Source organism: Symphalangus syndactylus, chromosome 15 (genome assembly GCF_028878055.3).
Source record: "Symphalangus syndactylus isolate Jambi chromosome 15, NHGRI_mSymSyn1-v2.1_pri, whole genome shotgun sequence".
Taxonomy (NCBI): Eukaryota; Metazoa; Chordata; class Mammalia; order Primates; family Hylobatidae; genus Symphalangus; species Symphalangus syndactylus.
This window is the reverse complement of record NC_072437.2, coordinates 84,337,422-84,358,414: the sequence shown is the minus strand read 5'-3', so window position 1 is coordinate 84,358,414 and position 20,993 is coordinate 84,337,422. Positions and strand designations below refer to the sequence as shown.

Below are 20,993 nucleotides of genomic sequence, written 5' to 3'. Positions count from 1 at the left end.
AACTTAGTATGGTAATACTGCTTGAGATGTATTTTTGTAAGAATCTAGCTCTTTATTTAATTGAATAAATGCAAACGTTCTGACAGGAACTGCAAGCTACTAATAGTAGCCTCCTATCATGTAGCCATGCCCTTTGGTGGAAGTGCATTTTGTATGACTCACTGTATAACTTTAGGTAAATGTCTTACCCTTTCTGTGTCTCTATCAAAAGAACAGGTAAGGATTAAATAATTCTAATTATCCTCCAATATGAGGAAAGTCTATTTGCTACATCAGAGATAATGAAATGATTTTGGTTGAAACACAGATATGTAACTAACAGAAATGTCAATTTTGATTTCTTAACAGTCAAAAACCCTCAATGCCTGTGGTCAGAACTTGCTGTCTTTCCCCCCACCCCCATGAGATGGAGTCTCTGTCACCCAGGCTGGACTGCGGTGGCTCAATCTCGGCTTGCTGCAACCTCCGCCTCCCGGATTCAAGCGATTCTCCTCCCTCAGCCTGCTGTGTAGCTGGGATTACAGGTGCATGCCACCATGCCTGGCTAATTTTTGTATTTTTAGTAGAGACAAGGTTTCACCATGTTGGTCAGGCTGGTCTCGAACTCCTGATCTCGGCCTCCCAAAGTGCTGGGATTACAGGCATGAGCCACCGCACCCGGCCAGAACTCACAGTCTTAAAAAGAAAATATGTTCCTTTAAACTTGAATCTTTCTCAAGAAAGCTCTGGGATGACAAATTACCACCTTTCAACACCAGTGTCTTTTTCCAGAGCAAAACTCTATTGCACAGTTCTCCTAAGTTTACAAACACACGGCCTACCCCACTGCTCTTCAGAAGAAGGGCAGAAATGGAAGCACAGAAGGCCTTGAGCAAGCCCTGGGTTTCCAATCATCCCACAGAAACCAGAGGTTAGGAGGTGCCTCCAGAGACCATGAATGGACAAACAGCATGGCGAGCACGTGAATTTATGCCTCCGCTGTTATCTCCCTCAGAGACTGGAATGCTGCCCATGCAAATAATGAAGAAGGGATTTTCCTCAGCAGCTGCTCAATAATCAATCTTTGAATCCAAACTCTCCACACAACCAAACATTTCATGAAAAAAGAATAAAAAATAGCATATCCAATCAAGGCCAGGAAATGCACCTTCCAACTAGTCGTTACTTGAGCCAGGCCTTGTGAGCTTTTTGATTAGAAAAGCAGGTTTTAAATCAGCGATATTGTGTTCTCTTATGTGAAGGTAAGAGCTAGAAGACATGATTTTCACACACTGCATGACTTCAGAGAGGATAGAATTGAGAAAAAAACATCTCTGGACCACAGCATGTCACCATGTACAGGGAACCAATGAGAAAACTCTTAGATCTTTGGCAAATGCCCCATAAAAGGCTCTCAATTTTATTGTGTTCTAACAGGGTGTTTGTTTTTACAGCTGCCTGTTAATTATAACACATGGCACTTATACAGCATCTCTTAACAAATATACCTCATCCATCAGGCATGGTTTAGCAGTAAAAGAACCATGTTTTCAATATGTTAACAAGGTTTTAATGAGTAAAATGAGATTTAGCCAACACAAGTCTACAGACCACTTCCCTGACTCTTGGTTCCACAGTAACAAAACATTAGTGAGACATTGACCATTTGTACCAAACCTTTTTTTTTGTAACATTTTCCTCCCACAACTTTAATGGAAAAACCACTGGGAGTTAAGCCAGGGAACTCCAAGGAGAAAAATCATGGCCCCACTCCATGAGGGGCTTACAGTTTAGGTGAAGAGACAGTGCTGTATTGTGGTGAGGACTCTGATTTAAAAACCTCGTTTTGACTCCAGCTCTACCTCTTCATATCCTTGTGGCTTTGGCTAAGTAATTCTAAAATTGAAACTTATTTGTAAAATATAAACATGATACCTACCTTGCTGGCTTATTTTCAAGACTATATGAAATAATAGATGTATAACTAGCAGAGTGCCTGGTATATACCAGGTGCTCAGTAAATGTGAATGCTTTATCTCTTCCCCTTATAGAAAGCACAGGCAGACAGACGCACAAAGCAACATATCCATACTGCTACAGCAGTGAGGCAACAGAGTATATAGAAGTCATTCAGAGCAGCCAGGGAGGTCAGAAAGTTCCAGATCATTCCCATCTGAAATGACCCTGGAAGGGCCAGCTCCATGGAGCTAAGATTCCATAAGTTTTCCTGCAGCTGCAACAATGTAGAAATACAACTTGGCTGCTCTTGTTGAGTCAAGAAAAGGACATCTCAATAGTGTATCTTTGTGGCTTCTTCATGGGAGGAGGAACAACTGCTTTTCGACATTCCCTGCACAGTCTCAAATGGCAGGACAAGGCAGTGACTGAATGGGAATGCATTAAAAAAAAAAAAAACTTATATAATTCTAATGTATTTAGAAAGATATCATTTTCCAACTCCAATTCCTTTCACAAATTAGAAAAGACAACTGCTTTCTTGTAGATGGCTAAAGTTTTTTTTATTTTTTATTTTATTTTTTTAAGTGACTGCTGACTCTGGAATGTTCACTCACACTTAGAAGAAAAGAGAGTTTACAATTCTGATCGAGCATGGTGGCTTACGCCTGTAATCCCAGAACTTTGGGAGGCCAAGGTGGGTGGATCACTTGAGGTCAGGAGTTCTAGAGCAGCCTGGCCAACATAGTGAAACCTCATCTCTTCTAAAAATACAAAAAGTTAGCTGGGCTCAGTGGTACGCACCTGTAGTCCCAGCTACTTGGGAGGCTGAGGCAGGAGAATTGCTTGAACTTGGGAAGCAGAGCCTGCAGTGAGCCGAGATTGTGCCACTGCACTGCAGCCTGGGCAACAGAGCAAGACTCTATCAAAAAAAAAAAAAAATCCATTTTGAATACTCTGAGTCTGATGTGAACAATTTAAAAATATTTCTTCTAAAATAGTTAACAAACAATACTTAGAGCCTAATAAGCTGAGACACTGTCTTGGCACTGAAGGGCTTCAAGTATTCTGAATGCTTGGGGTGCTCCCAAATCTTGTAACAAGTTGGTTACTTTGTGACTACAAAACAGAAGCCTCCCACAGCAATTCTAGAATTACTTCTGGCCCTCCAGGGAATTTTTTTTTTTTTCCAATTGATAGCTAAAAATAATGATATGGTTACCTATAGTAATACTACTATTTTAAGCAAAAAGATATGAAAGATAAGCGAGAATGGATGGAAAATAATCTTTTTTTTAGACCGTGACCTTAAGCAAGGCCAGTCCCTCTTTGTGGTTAAATAATGACCACTTACTGTATTTTTACCAACTTCATAAGTAAATGCTTTTCCAAAGATCACGCTTGCTCATACACAGGGGCAGGAGAATAGAAAGAATATAGGCGACAGAGCTGCCGAATCCAGGAGGGTGGCCAATGAACACCAGAAACATGGCCAGTTCAACAACCTGTGATGCACTTTCAGAGTTACATACACACTGGATTTCAAAGACTTAGCATGAAAAAAAAAGCATCTAAAATACCTCATTAATATTTTTTATATTATACAGGTGACAAAGTAATAATGTTTTGGCTATTTTAGGTTAAATAAATATTATTACAATTAATTTCACTTGCTTCTTCTTTGGCTATGTATCTACCAGTATTTCAAAAATCAAATTTACTGCTTACATTATATTTCCACAGGACTGCGCTGGGTGAGGGTGTTTCAGCTTATGTTACAATTTAGCTACACAGGGGTGACCTTCCTTATGTCATGCACTGGCTTTCTGCCTCGGGTTTCTTCATTCGTAAGATGTCAAGAGTTTGGACTAAATGCCTTTTACAATCCCCTATTGCTCTAAGATCCTAGAACTTGTGGGTTCAACAGTTATTGCAGGTGGAGAAAAGACACAAGAACCAGGTGAAGACAGTCCTGTAACTAGGATGTAGGGCAGCCCTCGTTAGAGCTGGGCCCAGGACAGGGTGCCCAAGAAAAGCATGGAGTGTCCCTTAGAGCCACCCTAAAGCCAGTGTGTCCTGACGCTGGAGACAACGCTGTTTACACATGTCAGCCCTGCAGCTGACAAAGGGTATTTGAGGAAAGCCCTGCTCTGGTATGGGGCTGCCTCTCAGGCTCAGCACATGTGCCACCTGCTAACAGATAAGCTGGTTGACACAGCTCTAGAGCACAGCTGATGGATGGCATGCGGTGTCACTTACACCCAAGGTTCATGGGACAGAAGCACGTATCAGCGCCAAAAAGTTCCAGAAGGTTGATTTCACCCATGTGCCACCCATCTGCACAGGACCTCAAATAATGAAAAAAAAAAATCAACTTGTCAGCTTTATTCATAATTGACAAAACTTGCAAGCCACCAAGATGTCCCTCATGAGGTGAGGAGATAAACTGTGCAGGAAGTGGAATATTATTCAGCACTAAAAAAAAATGAGCCGTCAAGCCATGGAAAAACATGGAGGAAACTTAAATACATATTACTAAGTGAAGGAAGCCAATCTGAAAAGGCTACATACTGTATGGTTCCAACTACGTGATATTCTGGAAAAGGCAAAACTATGGAGACAGTAAAGATCAGTGGTTGCCAGGGTTAAGGAGGAGGGAGGGATGACACAGAGGATTTGTAGGGTAGTGACAGAGACACATGTCATTATACATTTACCCAAACCAATAGAATGTACAACACCAAGAGTGAACACTAATGTAAACTGTGGACTTTGGGTGACATTGATGTGTCAGGATAGGTTCACAGATTGTAACAAATGTACCACTCTGGTGGGGAATGTTGATGACAGGGAGACTGTGCATGTGTGGGAGTAGAGGGTATGTGGGATATCTTTGTACCTTCCTCTCAATTTTGCTGTGAACCTAAAACTGCTCTTAAAAATAAAGTCTGTTTTTTTTTTAAATTGTTATTCATACTGTATTTGCAAATCCTAACCCAAATTTTAGCAGCCATGGATTTTGTGGCTATCAGATACCTAAAAGAAGCATTAAAAGAAAAAGCAGCAGCATATGACCGTCACTTTTTCATCCAAAGCTTTCATCTAGGAAAATTTTTGTTTCCTAGAACCAGTTAAAATGACACCTTCTGAGTTATGTGGACAGCAAGATTGAGTCTTCCTGCCCCCTCAACCCCATTCAGGCCCAGCACCTGAGGGTCTTCACAATCTGCCCCAGCTATCTTTCCAGGTTCACCTTCAACCATTCAACAGTAACATTCAGCAAACACTTGCTGGGTGCCTATCAGGTGCCAGGCACCTGGGATGCAACGGCAAGTAGGCAGCTTTCAGGGTGTGGGGGGAGCTGGCACAGAGAAATCCAAGTAAGAAAACAACTGTGATGCTAGGAAAATTGAGTAATAAGTATGGAGTGTTTGCCTTAGGAGCACCTAACTCAGGCTTGGAGGATCTGGGAAGGCTTTTTGGACAAAGTGAGATCAACTTGGCTAAGAACTAACCAAGAAAGGAGGGGGAAGGAAGAAACAGCCCATGATGAAAGGGTGACATGTGCACAAGTCCAGAAGTGAAAATGAACAAGGTGCATTCCCAGAAGGTAGGAACTCGGAGAGCGAAGGTGCCAGTGGCAAGAGATGAACCCAAAGAGGTGAGCAGGGGCGCAACCACAGAGGGCCTCGAATGCCCTGTGAAGGAGTTGCCTGTGGCCTAAATCTAAGGCAGTGGGCATGAGGATGGCGTGCCCAGCCTCATTCCATCTAGCTAGACTTCAGCAGCATTAAACAGCTTCCTATTCCCAAGCACAAGATGGACTTCTAGGATGTACTGCCTTTGCACAAGCTGTCCCTTCTCCTTGAATGCTTTCCCTGTCCCTGTCCCTGACTTCTTTTTTCCTCCTAGGAAATCCCACATGGGCTTATTTAAGGGGCCTCTCAAAGGGTTCTTCTTTTCCAAATCTCTCACAACCCGAAGACTGAATTAATTAATCATTCCCTGCCTCGTGCACATGCTTCTTGTAATAGAAACTTTTGGGGACAGGGTTGGGCGGGGGATGGGCAGTGTCTGCTCAAATTAATATCTGTCTTCTTTCAGAATTACGCCCTTTGGTGGCAGCCCAACAGCCACATCTGAGCAGCGTGACCATGTGCCTTGGGCACAGCAGACTCAGTCAGGGGAGAACATCAAACCAGATCTGCCTCTCACTTAGAACCCAGGGCTGAGAGATGCTAGTAGGTCTCTTGCTAGGTGCTTTACCTGGGAGAACATCTAAACTTGGGCAACCTCTGCCGTTGTACAAAAGAGGAAAAGCTGAGCAGAAAAATGAACCGCTGCCGTTGTCCTTCACAACATTCCAGTGTCTTGTCCTAGTCACTCATGATCTGTGACCAAATGTCTTTATCGTAAGTGATCTGATGGACCCCTGCATCCTCTAACCAACCCTCACTTTTGGTGTGAGCTAGTTGGAATGAGTTTTGGACAATGCTATCAAATAATCCATGAAAAAGACACTTTCTATAGCTCTGATGCCTTTCTATAGCAATTATTAATTTCTATATTAAAGTCAAAGTTGATACATGTGTGACATGGGTGCCATCACTCTCCTAGCCCAATCCCACTACAGACACGACTAAGCAATCACAGCATTCTCTATCTGGGCCTCACAGGCCAGCACCGTGGTGCTCCAGGTGGCCCCAGAGGAGTTGGCACAATAGATAAAACTTATCGGCCATCAATGTTCTAGACTGGAATCTACTGGAAGACAGGTACTGTGCCCTCTTCATCATTTAATCACATCAAGCCCTGTGCCTGACACAAGGTCAGGATGGAATAAGCCCATGCTTAGATGATAAGCGAAGACTATTACCTTTCAGCCTGACTGCTAACTCCTGTTTCTTCCTTCACCTATGTTAGCTCAATGAAAGTTTAGAAAGCATTCATTATTTCCCAATTTAGAAAAAAGGTAAATAATTAAATTAGTAGTGAAAGAGCTGAAATATAACAGTGCATCTCAGCTTCACACACATTTGTAATCCATCTCTGCTCATCTATAGCTTGTTCTCCTTTTCTATCCCTAGGGACACGGTCACATTTTAAAATTACATCAATTTGCGACAATGATTTCTAAAATCTCAACAGAATCAGAGCACCCTGTTCTTTCTGTCTTCTGACTTAATTTTATACCTTCATGAAGTGTGGCCTACTAACTTATTTGTAGATTATTTTGGCAGTTTAGCCATAATTTTTTATAAATTTATATGCAATCTGAAAAAAAATACTAACTACAACATGATAGCCCATAAACTTCAAAAACTGCAAATCCTGCAAACTTCAGGAGCTGTAAATCACAGGAAGCCTTTAAATTCCAGGAACTGTGTCTGTCACAGTGAAGTTTCAAAGCTGTTCCTCTCCCCACTTAATGTCTTCATCATGTACCTGCCCCCAAACAACAGAGACTCCACCTTGTCCAACTGTAGCAAAAAGTTTTTCTGAATACCTTGATAGGCTACAATCAGTCAACCAACAAAAAAGAGCATCTTAAAAATCGGTAACATACCAACTCCATCAACTGTTTGAGCTGACCTATCTCTTCTGGTAATGATCCAAGTTTGTTGTTACTTGCGATTAAGACTTTGAGAGGCAGACCACACAGGCAGGCAGGCAGGGCGGACAGCTGATTTCGACTGCAAAGACAATACAACAAGAACACATGTAAACAGAAAGGCCACTTCATACTGTCTGTGAACCTGTTTTTAACAAGAAAGGAAAAAGGAGTGATCTGAGTAGACATTTTACAAATACAAGAAGTCCAATATATTTTCTGTATATGTGATAACTCAAATGACAAGTATGTAAGAAAACAAAATATGTTTTCTTTTTTTTTTTTTTAAAAAAAAAAGAAGGATATGGGCAGTTCTGAAAGAGACAACTTTCTTCAACCAAGGAATGCCATCAAAGTCCCCTCCCACCACCCCCACCGCCACTTAGAAGCTGAGCCCTTGGACAGCCAGGAGGCAGATGGAGAGCACATCCTGCACAACCAATAGCAACGGGAAGCTGGTGCCAACTGCCCTCTCCTGACAATGTGTGCAGGAAACTCAGCTGGACCAAAGCAACGAGCACCACACAGGCATCATTTCATCCATTGCAGTAGGGATGGGGAAGATAATTTTGCTGCAACTCACAAAACCACCGGGCTCATTTCCAACATTTCGACTCAGCTTCCTTTTGTTAAAACAAGGGTTGCTACAGTTAAAGTCTGTTTTGGTATCTGCAAGAGAGCTAATTAAAAGAAAAAGAAAGGAAAGTTGGTCTTCTGGCGAACTGGAACTGCAGCCCAGAGGGGTTTAGTTCCACAGAGCAGCCAAAAAAGTCTAAGTTGACATCTCCTCTCTGCCCTAGAAGAAAAGGGTCTCTACCCAGAAGTTTCTGAACTTTCTATCATCAATGCTTAGTTTTCATGGAGATGGAAAATATTGGATAAAGAAAATCTACGAACCATCCTTATTTATATGTCAGCCATTTATTTCAGTCTCCTCACCAACAAAAAGCCCCTTTTTCCTGTTACCAAGCAAAAAGACAGATGGTTTTCGGTTTCCCTTTCTTTCTCTGCCCTTCTGGTGCTGAAGCCAACAACCACGGAGTGAAACATCTAAAAATCTGTATGTCATTCAGTGCAACTATTTAATAAAACTGCTGTGTGTTTGTGCACACATGCATAAAGTTTCAGAAGTTGTGTTCCTATGTGAGTGTATTTACAGACATGCATGTATCTGTGTATGTGAGGGAGAGAGACAGACAGAATGGAAATACACCAAAATACTATCAGTACTCCTCTTGGGGTATAGGTACAATGGATGGTTTTTATTTCCATCATTATACTTTGATGTATTTTCCAAACTTCCTACAAGTGCTTTTATCCTCAGGAAAGAAACATCATTATAAAATGATAAATGTGACCTGGATATGTGTTACATGAGTGCTCCTATTTGTGAAAATTCTTTTTTTTATTTTTTATTTTTTAAATTATACTTTAAGTTCTAGGGTACATGTGCACAACGTGCAGGTTTGTTACATATGTATACATGCGCCATGTTGGTGTGCTGCACCCATTAACTCGTCATTTACATTAGGTATATCTCCTAATGCTATCCCTCCCCCCTCCCCCCACCCCACAACAGGTCCTGGTGTGTGATGTTCCCCTTCCTGTGTCCAAGTGTTCTCATTGTTCAATTCCTACCTATGAGTGAGAACATGAAAATTCTTTGAGATGTATACTTATGATCTGTGCACTTTTCTGAATGTATGTCATCCTTCAATTAGAAGTTTGACTCTCCTCCATATGAGGGGGCAGAAATCTGGTTAACTGAAGGGCATCTCTACCTGATGGGCTCAGAAAAAGCAGGTGCTGTGCTGTGGAAAGTACCTTTCTAATCTGGGCACGGCCTTGTCAACACCTTGATATCTCTGCTGCTCCAGGCACTCAATTACCCATGTAACTATGTTTTAGCAAGAAGAGATACAGTCATATCTTCTCTCCATTGTGCAGATCCATGGAAAAAGCTATTTCCAGAAAGAGGCAGATTTTTCTCTAAGAGGGTCCAGCAGAAGGAGGGAGGAGATTGAGTGCCCTCCTGGTAGGTTCCTGGCTTGCAAAGGACCAACCAGCTCTTCACTTTCCCTGGTTAGCAGGATTGGACCAAGAGAATAAGGGCAATGGGCCCGCACTGGCACTCACTCCTGGTCTCTGGGGGCGGTGGAAGGGAGGAGCTAGGGCCAGCAGCCTGTGTTTCTGCCTCTCACATCCCTCCCAAGGCTCTCTCTCACCAGCAGGGGCTCAGTGGGACTCTTTTGGCTGGAGGAGGGGGTCTTCCTCTTACCCTGCTGTGAGGGCTTTTTTCAAGCTGCAAAAAAGGCTCCTTCAGAAAAGAGAACTCAGTTTATTAAAAGGTGGCAAGTAAATAATCTGAAATGTAACTTGTGGTTATAAAATATTTGTTAATATGCAATTTTATAAAGTGAGGATTGGCAAATAAAAATGCTAATAAGGCAAGTCTATTTATTTGGAGCCATACGTAAACCTCCTTTTGAAGAGGGATAATGAGAACAAAGATTAGTATTTTCAAGAAAGTTCTACATTCCTATTTTTAGCAGAGTTAACAAATACAAGTTAAGATCTTTCCTACGTTTCTTTGCCTGGAAACTCAGTTACACTCTGAGTTATCCGTCTCACTAGTTGGTGCAGGGATCTAACCAGATTAGCAGATATGGAATTGGGAGAGTCATGTATCATACTACTTTAAGAAACATAAAGAAAGCTCTGCTCATTCAGATGCATGAGTATTTGAGATTACATGGGTTTATTCTCACTGGAAATCTTCCAGGGTGGGTACTTACTTAAAATAAAATAAAATCTAAGCTTGTGAAAACATTCATGGTCTCTCTGATGGGAACGGATGCTTTTTACCTAAAAGCTGCTGATGGAATGGCCTATCTCATATTTATGTTCCATACATGTCTTGTTTACACTGTAGTTAATCATCTGTAGACTTACCAATTCACCATGCCAAGAATTTAGTCATTGTACAGCATGCTACAGACCTGGGGCACATTTCTTCGACTTCATCCATCTGCTCCCTCAGCCTCTACTTCATATATTTTATCACAGGATGTTCCTGTATTACTTATAATTTCCCCAATAGAAAAAGGAAATACACATGCACACAAAAACCCATTTGCTCTCCAGCAAATATTTAGACAGGAGAAGAAAAGCTGCATTCCCTTTAATCCTCTACCCACTAGCAACCACAGCAGCAGCCTCAGCTTTTTCAAACCACTCTTCTGGCAGCAATTTTTCTCAAGCAAGTAAGTGCCTCAGGCCACAATCCACTATCCTACACCCCTGGTCTTCTGCAGCCTTGGTGCTATAAACTGGCTCTATGCTGAAAGAACGTTTGAAAATAAGGCCATATTGTATCTGACAAGCTACATCACCAGAGCCAAGTCTACACCCCCACCCCTACCCTAAACCCGTCTCTTGTCACTGCCTCTGCAGTCTGGGTTGAAGATCAGGGTGGGGAGGAAAGAGAAAGACAGGGAAGGCAGTAGGCTTTTACCAGATCCATATTAGTGTGAATGCTTCATCTTCCATTGTTTTCAGTTAAATGACTTCCTGCTGGATTCATTTGTCTATTTCATCATTTCAAGATGAAATAAGGGAGCTCAATATAATCTAAACATTCTTGGCAGCCTAAATTTGCAGGATACATTTATCTTGGCTTCAAGTACCACTATCCCTCACTTAACTCCTAAATTAAGGAATTTACAAACCAAATCACTTTTTCTGGTTTTAATTTTAGAGTGTTATTTTGATGTATTTTGACTATGGTACTTATCGATGTCCATAGTTGGAGTCTCAATCTTAGTACCTGATATTATTTATTATTGGCTTATCAAAAGGTTATTTTCCTTAAGATATGTGATTATAAAGACATGCTATGTTCTCACAGGTGATTTTATTAACAGAGCATAATACCCACATTTTTAAATTCTACTGGAATATACCTCTGTATTTTCAGTGAATGGATTCACTTAACAGAATACAGAAATTATTTTCACTTAGAAAATAATTTATAGAAAAACTTGTATAACAAATTTACTCACTCAATCGGCTGCTTAGTGTGGCAGAAAAGTCACCAATTGTAAAAACCTTTCAGATTGTCAAGAGACTGCCCCTCCCAGGCTAAGCCAATTTTTAAGTAAGAGATAAAGAAAGAAAGGCCACCTGCTGTGAAATTTTAAGACCTGGGTTAAAATACCATCGAGATGATTTGCCACAAATCAGGTAAATCATTTAATCTCTCTGGTTTTCTCAGCTATAAAACAGAGACAGTAAGACCTACCTAACACGACATTATAGATGTGAAAGTGCTTAGCCCAACACCACATCCATATATAAAAAGATTAAACCTCACCCAGCCACTAATGTAACAAAGCAGCGAGGAGGTGACCATAAAGAGCATAGGTGTGCTCAGCTCAATTTTACAGCCACGTGTTGCTTAATGACAACGATACCTTCTTTAAAATGCTTCATCATGCCGTTGTGTTATTGTGTGAATATCACAGAAAGTACTTACACAAACCTAGGTGTCTAGCCTACTCTATAGCTAGGATATATGGTATAGCCCATTGCTCCTAGGCTATAAACCTGTACAACACGTTACTGTACTGAATACCATAGGCAACTGTAACACAATGATAAGTATTTTTGTATCTAAACACATCTAAACATAGAAAGGGTAATGTGTTACCCTCAGATGTTAAGATGTGGCTACAACGCCTATGTCACTATGCCATAGACATTTTTCAACTCCATTATAATCTTTTTTTTTTTTTTTTTTTTTTTGAGACGGAGTCTCACTCTGTCACCCAGGCTGGAGTGCAGTGGCGTGATCTCCACTCACTGCAAGCTCCGCCTCCCCGGTTCACGCCATTCTCCTGTCTCAGCCTCCTGAGTAGCTGGGACGACAGGCGCCCACCACCGCGCCCGGCTAATTTTTTGTATTTTTAGTAGAGACGGGGTTTCACCGTGTTAACCAGGATGGTCTCAATCTCCTGACCTCGTGATCCGCCCGCCTCCACCTCCCAAAGTGCTGGGATTACAGGCGTGAGCCACCGCGCCCAGCCTAACTCCATTATAATCTTATACCACTGTCATATGTGTGGTCCATTGTTGACCAAAACGTCATTATGTGGTGCATGACTCTATTTATTAAATTTACTTATTGTACATCCTAATTGCTAAAATTTTAGCCACCTTTAAAATATGGTTTAATGCTTCCCTCACTGAAAACATATACCAATTAAAAATAAAGAGATAGCTCAGACATGCCAGGGTGAACCAGGCTGGGCTATAAAATTTCAGGCCCAAACAAACCATGTACCTAATTCCAATCCGGGTAACCAAGACTACAACATATAATCCTATAAATGACATTTTCTCTCTCATCCTTCCTAATTCCAGGATCCTGCCATTTCACTGGAAAAGCATGAACATCCAGGGGTTACAATCCCGGTTTACTACTTGTTTTCAAATAGTAATGGAAATAATGATGTAAAGTCATTAACCATCACAAAACTATTAAGGAAATGACACAGGCCTGAATCTAAAGAGTCACAGAGAAAGCTGGGCAGGTTTCACAGCATGGATACTCTGGGCTTACCCAATACTGAGTCTCAGCAAGGGAAAGGAGCTAGCAAGGATCCAGTTGTTGTTGATCTGAATATTACTGTCTGTGCTTGGCACTTGACCTACAGTAAGCAGCAATTATTTCACTTTAGCCTAGTAAGTTTCCTTTTCACAGGATACCTCACCTAATTTTGTTTTTATGCTGTTTTATGAATACCCTGTTTGCTTCTCATTAAAGTTAGAGTAACTTTTTGCTGTTTTGCATATGACACCTGACTGTTGTCTTTATATGCACACAGCAATGAACAATATCCATAGAGAACCGTTTCCTTTTTCCTGCTTGTTCCATTCTGAAAAATCCACCACGGCAAAATGTCTCACCCTGGTTTCCCCTAATGACTGAGTGCTTCCCCTTCATTGCCTGTCCTCCCCCTACATTCCACCATCATTAATTACACGTCTAAGACAATGAGCAACAACAACAACAACAAAAGCTTTGAGTTGCCTGGTGACAGTCTGGTCAACTGTAATTTTACGCTATAAAGCTAAAATCAAATACAGACTATCTTTACGCTTAAATGTAAAGCTAAAAAATAACATTTGACATTAATTTTTAGGACAGAGATTTATTATTATCTTATATATTTATATATTATATAGGCTCTTAATTATATAATGTATATTAAATCTGGGAGTCTAAGTTTAAATCTAACTTTGAAAGCAGTTATGCTAACTACAACCTGACTGTGGCAATCATTTGAAGACTTAAAATGTTTTCAGACTGGAAAAACAGAATCATCATTTGAATTGAATCTGAAACCAGTCTTGAAAGCTACACCAATCAATTTCACACTCCATACACATAAAAGCCATGTTTTGAGAAAGTAAAAGATTAACTTTAGAAAAGAGAACTGCAAGAAAAGCAAGAAAACAAAAACAGAGTGTCTAAAGCAAGTCTGAATTCAGGCAAATTTCTGCAACGGTCATTTATTTTACTGTGCATTTTCCTGTGCATACCTGCACCATATTTGGCCTCTTGCAACTGAACTGGTTTCCCACAATAATAGCCTATCTCCTCGTGAGTATAAATAAACCACTGCTGAAAATATTCCTTTATATATATATATACATATATATATATACATATATATATATACATATATATATATACATATATATATACATATATACATATATATATATACATATATATATACATATATACATATATATACATATATATATACATATATATGTATATATACATATATATATATATATATATATCCCCAACGGTCAGCAACCAATGTAAGCTACCAATATCTACAGTTAGATTTCAAAGGGCAGTTTTGATAACTATTTCTATCTTAATTATTTTCTCTCCTTTCTTCTAAGAGTTTTTCAATTCTAAAAGATCAAGGCCTACTTTGTGCTCTAAAAGCCATTGCTTTAAATTTCCTCTATTTTAAAATGGAATTTAATGCTCAAAATCAATTGAGCTTTCAAAATAAGTGAGCTTTGGATGTTCAAAGAGAACTCAATATCTAATACCAGCAAAAATATTAATTTTGCAAACACTTTTAGAGGCAACAAAGTAGATGTGGGCTTTTAAGTATTAAGACTTGTAGCGGCCTAAGCTCGGGGTCTTGAAAAATACCATTGTGCAGATCATGGCTCCTGGCACACAGGAAATTATCACTAAATGACTAGGAAAGATACATGGGCAGTGGAGATAATTCTCCCACTTTCTGGAGCTATGTGCCAGGTGGAATCAATCCTAGTTTCCTGCTATCAGGAAGGTATTCCTACTTTGCTTCTCTTCCATACCACCTACCAAAGCCTGGAAAATATATACATTTTCAAGCGATTCTCCTGCCTCACCCTCCTGAGTAGCTGGGATTACAGGTGCATGCCACCACGCCTGGCTAAGTTTTGTATTTTTAGTAGAGACGGGGTTTCACCATGTTGGTCAGGCTGGTCTCAAACTCCTGACCTCGTGATCCGCCCGCCTCAACTCCCAAAGTGCTGGGATTACAGGCATAAACCACAGCGCCTGGCGAAAAATATATATTTTTTACTTTAACATTTTTCCCCCATAAAAAAGGAAAGGGATACTGACACGGACTTAGGTGAGCACAGTCTACTGAGATCAATTTTTACCCAGGGACATTAAGGTAATAAAAATATTCATAATAAAAATTAAGATGCCTGAATATTGCCATTTACCATTTGAAGACGCATTCCTCTCCATTTATTTCTAGAAATGTTTGAATGTGTAACATGCATGGATATTAGTGTACGTACATCCTTTTTTCCTACTCATCCCTCCAAGGAAATGAATCTACAGAGAGCGTCTATTGTATAACTTGACAACTACTAATAACTAGATTCTTCTTTAGTGTTCTAATATTTTTACACAAAGAGGTCACTCTTTGCCAACAATACTAAAAAATCCACTTACTTTACTCAAATACTAGCTCTTTTGCCACTATGTTTCTTAACCCATATTGCAATTTGAATGATGACACAGCATGCCACAAAACTTAATTCAACAAGTCAACAAATATTTCTTGGCTATTATGTATAAGGCACTGTGTTAGCACTAAGATGATTATTTTATTTATATTCCCAACCATCTTGTAACATAAGTACTAAGACCTCCCACTTTTCAGACACAAAAACTGACATTCAGAGAATTTAAATAATTCATTCTAAGCTGCCTGACTAGTGAGTGCCTCTGTGTTCAGGTTTGAAACCGGGTGGGTCAGGCTTTAGATCAAAGTCTATGGTCTCCCCTCTACACAGCACAGCCTTTTCTCATTTCCTCTGGAATAAAACGTATAGGTAAACCAGGAAAACAGTGGAAGGAGGGCACAAAATTCCAAGCAGGAGGCAAAGTGATACTGAACTAGTAGTTAATGATTGATTTATGTAAAAATGAATGGAGGAAAACGGGTCAAAGATAACTTCTGAGATTCTGACCTAGGGTGCTGAAGAAAAACAGCAGGAGCATGAACAGAAACAAGGATCAAAGATATACTAATTTGGAAAATAAGAAAATGGGCTTAGTCTAGCACATACTGGAATTTGAGGGTCACTGGGACATCTAAGAGGAGCTGAATATTAGGGAACTGGAGAAATGAGGGCTAGTTCTCAACTGAGTCAAAGGGATAAAGAATATATTTGACTTGGAGAGAAGATTTAAGACCAAAGCTTTGGGGAACTCTAGCACTAAGTTGCAGGAAGAGAAAGAATATCCAGATACAATAATAGAGAAGAAAAAGGAAGAAGTAGAAAAGTGACCAGGAAAGCATGTGACCAAAGACAACAAAGGAAGGCGCTATCGTGTCAAATACTGAAAAGAAGTAGATTATTTTCTACACCTGCTGAGTTCCTGCTCTGTCCAAGAACCTGTTCTAAGCTCTGAGAAAATACGAAATGTGTGTAAATCCTAAGACTTGATGTCTAACAAGGCTAGCCAACTTCTCTCTAAGCTGGTATCACCTACATCTATCTGAACATTGATCATGTATTTTAAAAGTGCTGTGGCAGCAGATATTTCCTTCTGGGATTCTAAAAATCTAAGTTAAAAACCTTAGTGACTCTCGGCCGGGCGCGGTGGCTCACGCTTGGAATCCCAGCACTTTGGGAGACCAAGGCAGGCGGATCACGAGGTCAGGAGATCAAGACCATCCTGGCCCACACAGTGAAACCCCGTCTTTACTGAAAAAAAAAAAAAAAAAAAAAACTTAGCCAGGCATGGTGGCAGGCACCTGCAGTCCCAGCTACTCGGAAAGCTGAGGCAGGAGAATGGCGTGAACCCGGGAGGCAGAGCTTGCAGTGAGCCAAGATCGCACCACTGCATTCCAGCCTGGGCAACAGAGCGAGACTCTGTCTCGAAAAAAAAATTAGTTACTCCTAAGGAATACAGAAAGTGAGACTTCCTTTACCGATCTTATCATGCAAGGTAGAATGAAAAGACTCAAGGCTGGTCCTAAGAATTCTGTAAACAACCACTTGCAGATATTTGGCACCGTGGTCAAATGTTCAAAGGTTGCCTTTGCTGAAAATCCCAGGCTGTTCTCTCCTCCTGGTACTGAGGTCACAAAGGTCTGGTTCTGGGACTAATTTACTTGAGGGGCCACAACTCATAACACTTTACTTAAATTCCCTGAAGATCACCTATCCAAATTATTGATTAAACAAAAGTAAATGAACTGCCCTAAAACACTAGCTACTGCTTCAGCCCACCCCCCACAGCCACCCACACACAAACAAGCTTTCCCAGGTCTTAGGACACACGATCTGAAAGGAAACATTTCATAATCCCCACTGAATATCACTGGTGATATTCTTTTTGTTGTTTTTGGTTTTTTGCTACTACAGACCGTTCAAATAGTTCATGAAGGTGCACAATTCTTGTATGTGGTGATATAAATCTGAATTATTTGGGATGGGCACAGTGGCTCACGCTTACAATCCCAGCACTTTGGGAGGCTGAGGCGGGCGGATCATCTGGGGTCAGGAATTCGAGACCAGCCTGGCCAACATGGTGAAACCCTGTCTCAAATAAAAATACAAAAATTAGCCGGGCTTGGTGATGCACGCCTGTAATCCCAGCTACTCAGGAGGCTGAGGCAGGACAATCACTTGAACCCAGGAAGCACAGGCTGCAGTGAGCTAAGATCACACCACTGTACTCCAACTTGGGTGACAGAACAAGACTCGACAAGTCTTAATAAATAAATAAATAAATAAATAAATAAATCTGAAGTATTTGAAGTATCAGAAAAAAAATTGTGAACAATTTTGCAACAGGCAAAAAGAGTACCAGGTGCCTTGTCTAATGTACGTTTCCAGGTTATCTCTGCCTGCAGACCTGCAGATGCAAAATGTGTTACAATGGAGGAAATGTGAAGCCCCAAATTAAAATGTTAAATTTGCTGTACTTACTATAACCCTGGATACCAGACTTAGAAAACATATATTGTTTTCAAGCATACGTGGAATATTTACAAAATTAACTATGCATAGCAAAACTTGACCAATCTAATGAATCTATTTCAAACAGAAAATATTCTCTGACACAATATAACTAAATTAAAAGTAAACTTTTAAAGATAACTTTAAAAACTGTTCTATAAATATTTAGCCCAGGTGTGGTGGCTCACACCTGCAATCCAAGCACTTTGGGAGTCTGAGGTGGGTGGATCACTTGTGTCCAGGGTTTGAGACCAGCCTAGGCCACAGAGCGAGACTCCATCTCTATAAAAAAATTTAAAAATTAGCTGGGCATGGTGGTGCATGCCTGTAGTCCCAGCTACTGGGGAGGCTAAGGTGGGAGGATAGCTTAAGCCTTGGAAGTCAAGTAAGCCATAATCGCACCACTGCACTCCAGCCTGGGTGACAGAGCAAGACCCTGCCCCCCACCAAAAATGAAAATAAAAAAGAAATTTAACACTCACAAACCACAGAAGTAATACTGGAAAGTAGAAAAGACTGGGAGTGATTAAAAACCACTGCACTGCAAAACTTTTAGGAGTCAGCTAAAGCACTATGCACAGGGAAATTGTGGACTTAAATGCTCCTGTAAGAAAAGAAAAAATCACTAGAAATCCATGAGCAAAATATCCAAAATCAAAAGCTAAGTCAAAAAAAAGTTATTAAAACACACCAGCTTCCATAAAAGTGGATAAAAAGAATGCACAAATTTATAGTATTAGAAATAAAAATGGGAACCAATTATAGCTACAGTAGAAATTTTAAAAATAAAAAGGCCTTCCTTGTTTAAATACTTATGTTGTTCCCTTGGAAAATCCCTAACAACCATCTTCACAATTATGAAACTGTCCTAAGGGGCATGGAATGCAATAGATATCATGTTCAACAAGGTAACAGAGTTGAAAGTGCTTAGTGACCTATAAAATGTCAAAGAAATATATCTCATTCATTTCTATTAATTATGAAATAGTGTAGCCTAGGGATAAACCACTTTCCTATTTCCTATCCAAAGTTAAGGGTTGTTGAAGGGCTCAGATCTGATGGTGTGACGGTTAAGTCTTAAATCCTATTTAGCTATTAAGAAGTAGTGGTGGCTGGGCACAGTGGCTCGCATCTGTAATTCTAACACCTTGGGAGGCCAAGGCAGGCAGATCACTTGAGCCCAGGAGTTCGAAACCAGCCGGACAACATAGCAAAATTCCATCTCTACAAAAAAAAAAACAAAAACAAAAACAAAACACAAAAATCAGCTGGGCATGGTGGCGCACGTCTGTAGTCCCAGCTACTAGTGAGGCTGACATGGAAAGGTCACCTGAGCCCAGGGACATCGAGGCTGCAGTAAGCTGTGATCACACCACTGCACTCTAGCCTGAGCAACAGAGCAAGACCCTATCTCAAAAAAAAAAAAAAAAAAAAGGAAGAGAAAGGAAAGAAAAAGGCAAAGGCAGGGGCAGGGGCAGGGGCAGGGGCGGGGGCAGGGGCACGGCAAGGCAAGGCAAGGCAAGGCAGAGAAAAAGTGGTGGTGGTGATGATCCCCAAAATCCACACCTTTCATATATGTATGTTCTTTTAAAAAAAAAAAAAATTCTCTCTTTTTCTCTACAGCACTTGTTATAGGACTTGGTAAAGTGGGGTGTTCTTAGAGGATATATAGTAAGTTGATTATTGATGAAATGGCAATGTTTCACAGTGCTTTTTATTTGTCTCATTAGACAAATAAATGCAATTTGGCACTTGTTCATTTGGGGCTGGCAGAATAAACTTTAACAATGCTATAAACAAAAAATATATATAATTGAATTAGGAGTGGGTATTTACCTCAGTTCCAGAGCACTAACCTGCTGCACAAAGATCTTAACAACTCTATTAAGACCAGAAACAGAACTGAAAACAAAACCAACACATTCTGACAGTACTCTAGTTATCAAAGTCATAATATCCCTTTTGTGTCTCTCTGTTCTTTTTTTCAATACACACACTGATCCAAAACAACAGCTATGATCAGGTGATATGTAATAATGGGAAAATCCTCTTTGGAAGTTATGCCAAATATGAACTATCCTAAAAGGAATTCAATCTGATAAGAAACAGCCAATCATTCACTCATTCACACTTAATAAAGCCTGTCAGCTACCAATGGCAATGGACATAATTTTACAGGCACAATAATTTATAAACACATTAATAATTTTAGGGACCACTGGCTACAGGTTCCACCTTGAAAATAGATGCCCAGTGAGCACTAGAAAAGCAAAGCTTAAACTCCACATAGTTGGCCGTGCACATGCACTGGATGACTCCAATGGCCTCTTCCAACTCTGCTATCCTGTGAAAAAGATTTTCAAATTTTAAGTCAGTTCACTTTCAAACTCCAGTTCAGTTCATGGTGGCTTTAGTGTCTTTCTGCTGATCTGTCATTTCACAAAACAAAACCTGGCTACCAAAACCAGCTCGAAAATATAGACATTAATATATACATTAAAGTTTTCTCATTTTCCCTTTGAATGAGGTAAGATCTTCATGAAAGAATGTGGGATACACATTTTTATTGAATTGAACAAAACTCCTCCTCCTTTCCAGTTTAGGAAGACATCATCAATTTTTTCATTTTTTAGAGAGAAGAAACACTAGCCTACAATTGAGACTTTCTTTAGAATTGTCAGTGCAAGTAGAGAAGACATTTCTTCTACAAGTAAGAAGAAATGTAGTTAAATTTAATTTTTAGTTCACAACAAAAAAAAATATAAAGTCTATGTTTTCTAAGGCAACCCTAGCATGCAAGACGCTTGTCCCAATCCAAGATGACTTCTCAGTGTGACTCCCAGAGGAATGTGGGGATACGGGTTATAGGACCATCAGG

The 20,993-nt window shown here is 40.2% G+C and overlaps 1 protein-coding gene across 6 annotated transcripts in view; it reads right to left on the bottom strand.

The window, feature by feature from the left end:
- LRCH1 (leucine rich repeats and calponin homology domain containing 1) overlaps nt 1-20,993 on the bottom strand; it is a 209,249-nt gene that overhangs the window by 84,615 nt on the left and 103,641 nt on the right. For all 6 annotated transcript variants that reach the window (XM_055244617.2, XM_055244615.2, XM_063619095.1 and 3 more), the window contains exon 3: nt 7,502-7,628. In XM_055244617.2, coding sequence (XP_055100592.2) covers nt 7,502-7,628 — 127 coding nt within the window. The remainder of the gene's footprint in view (nt 1-7,501; nt 7,629-20,993) is intronic.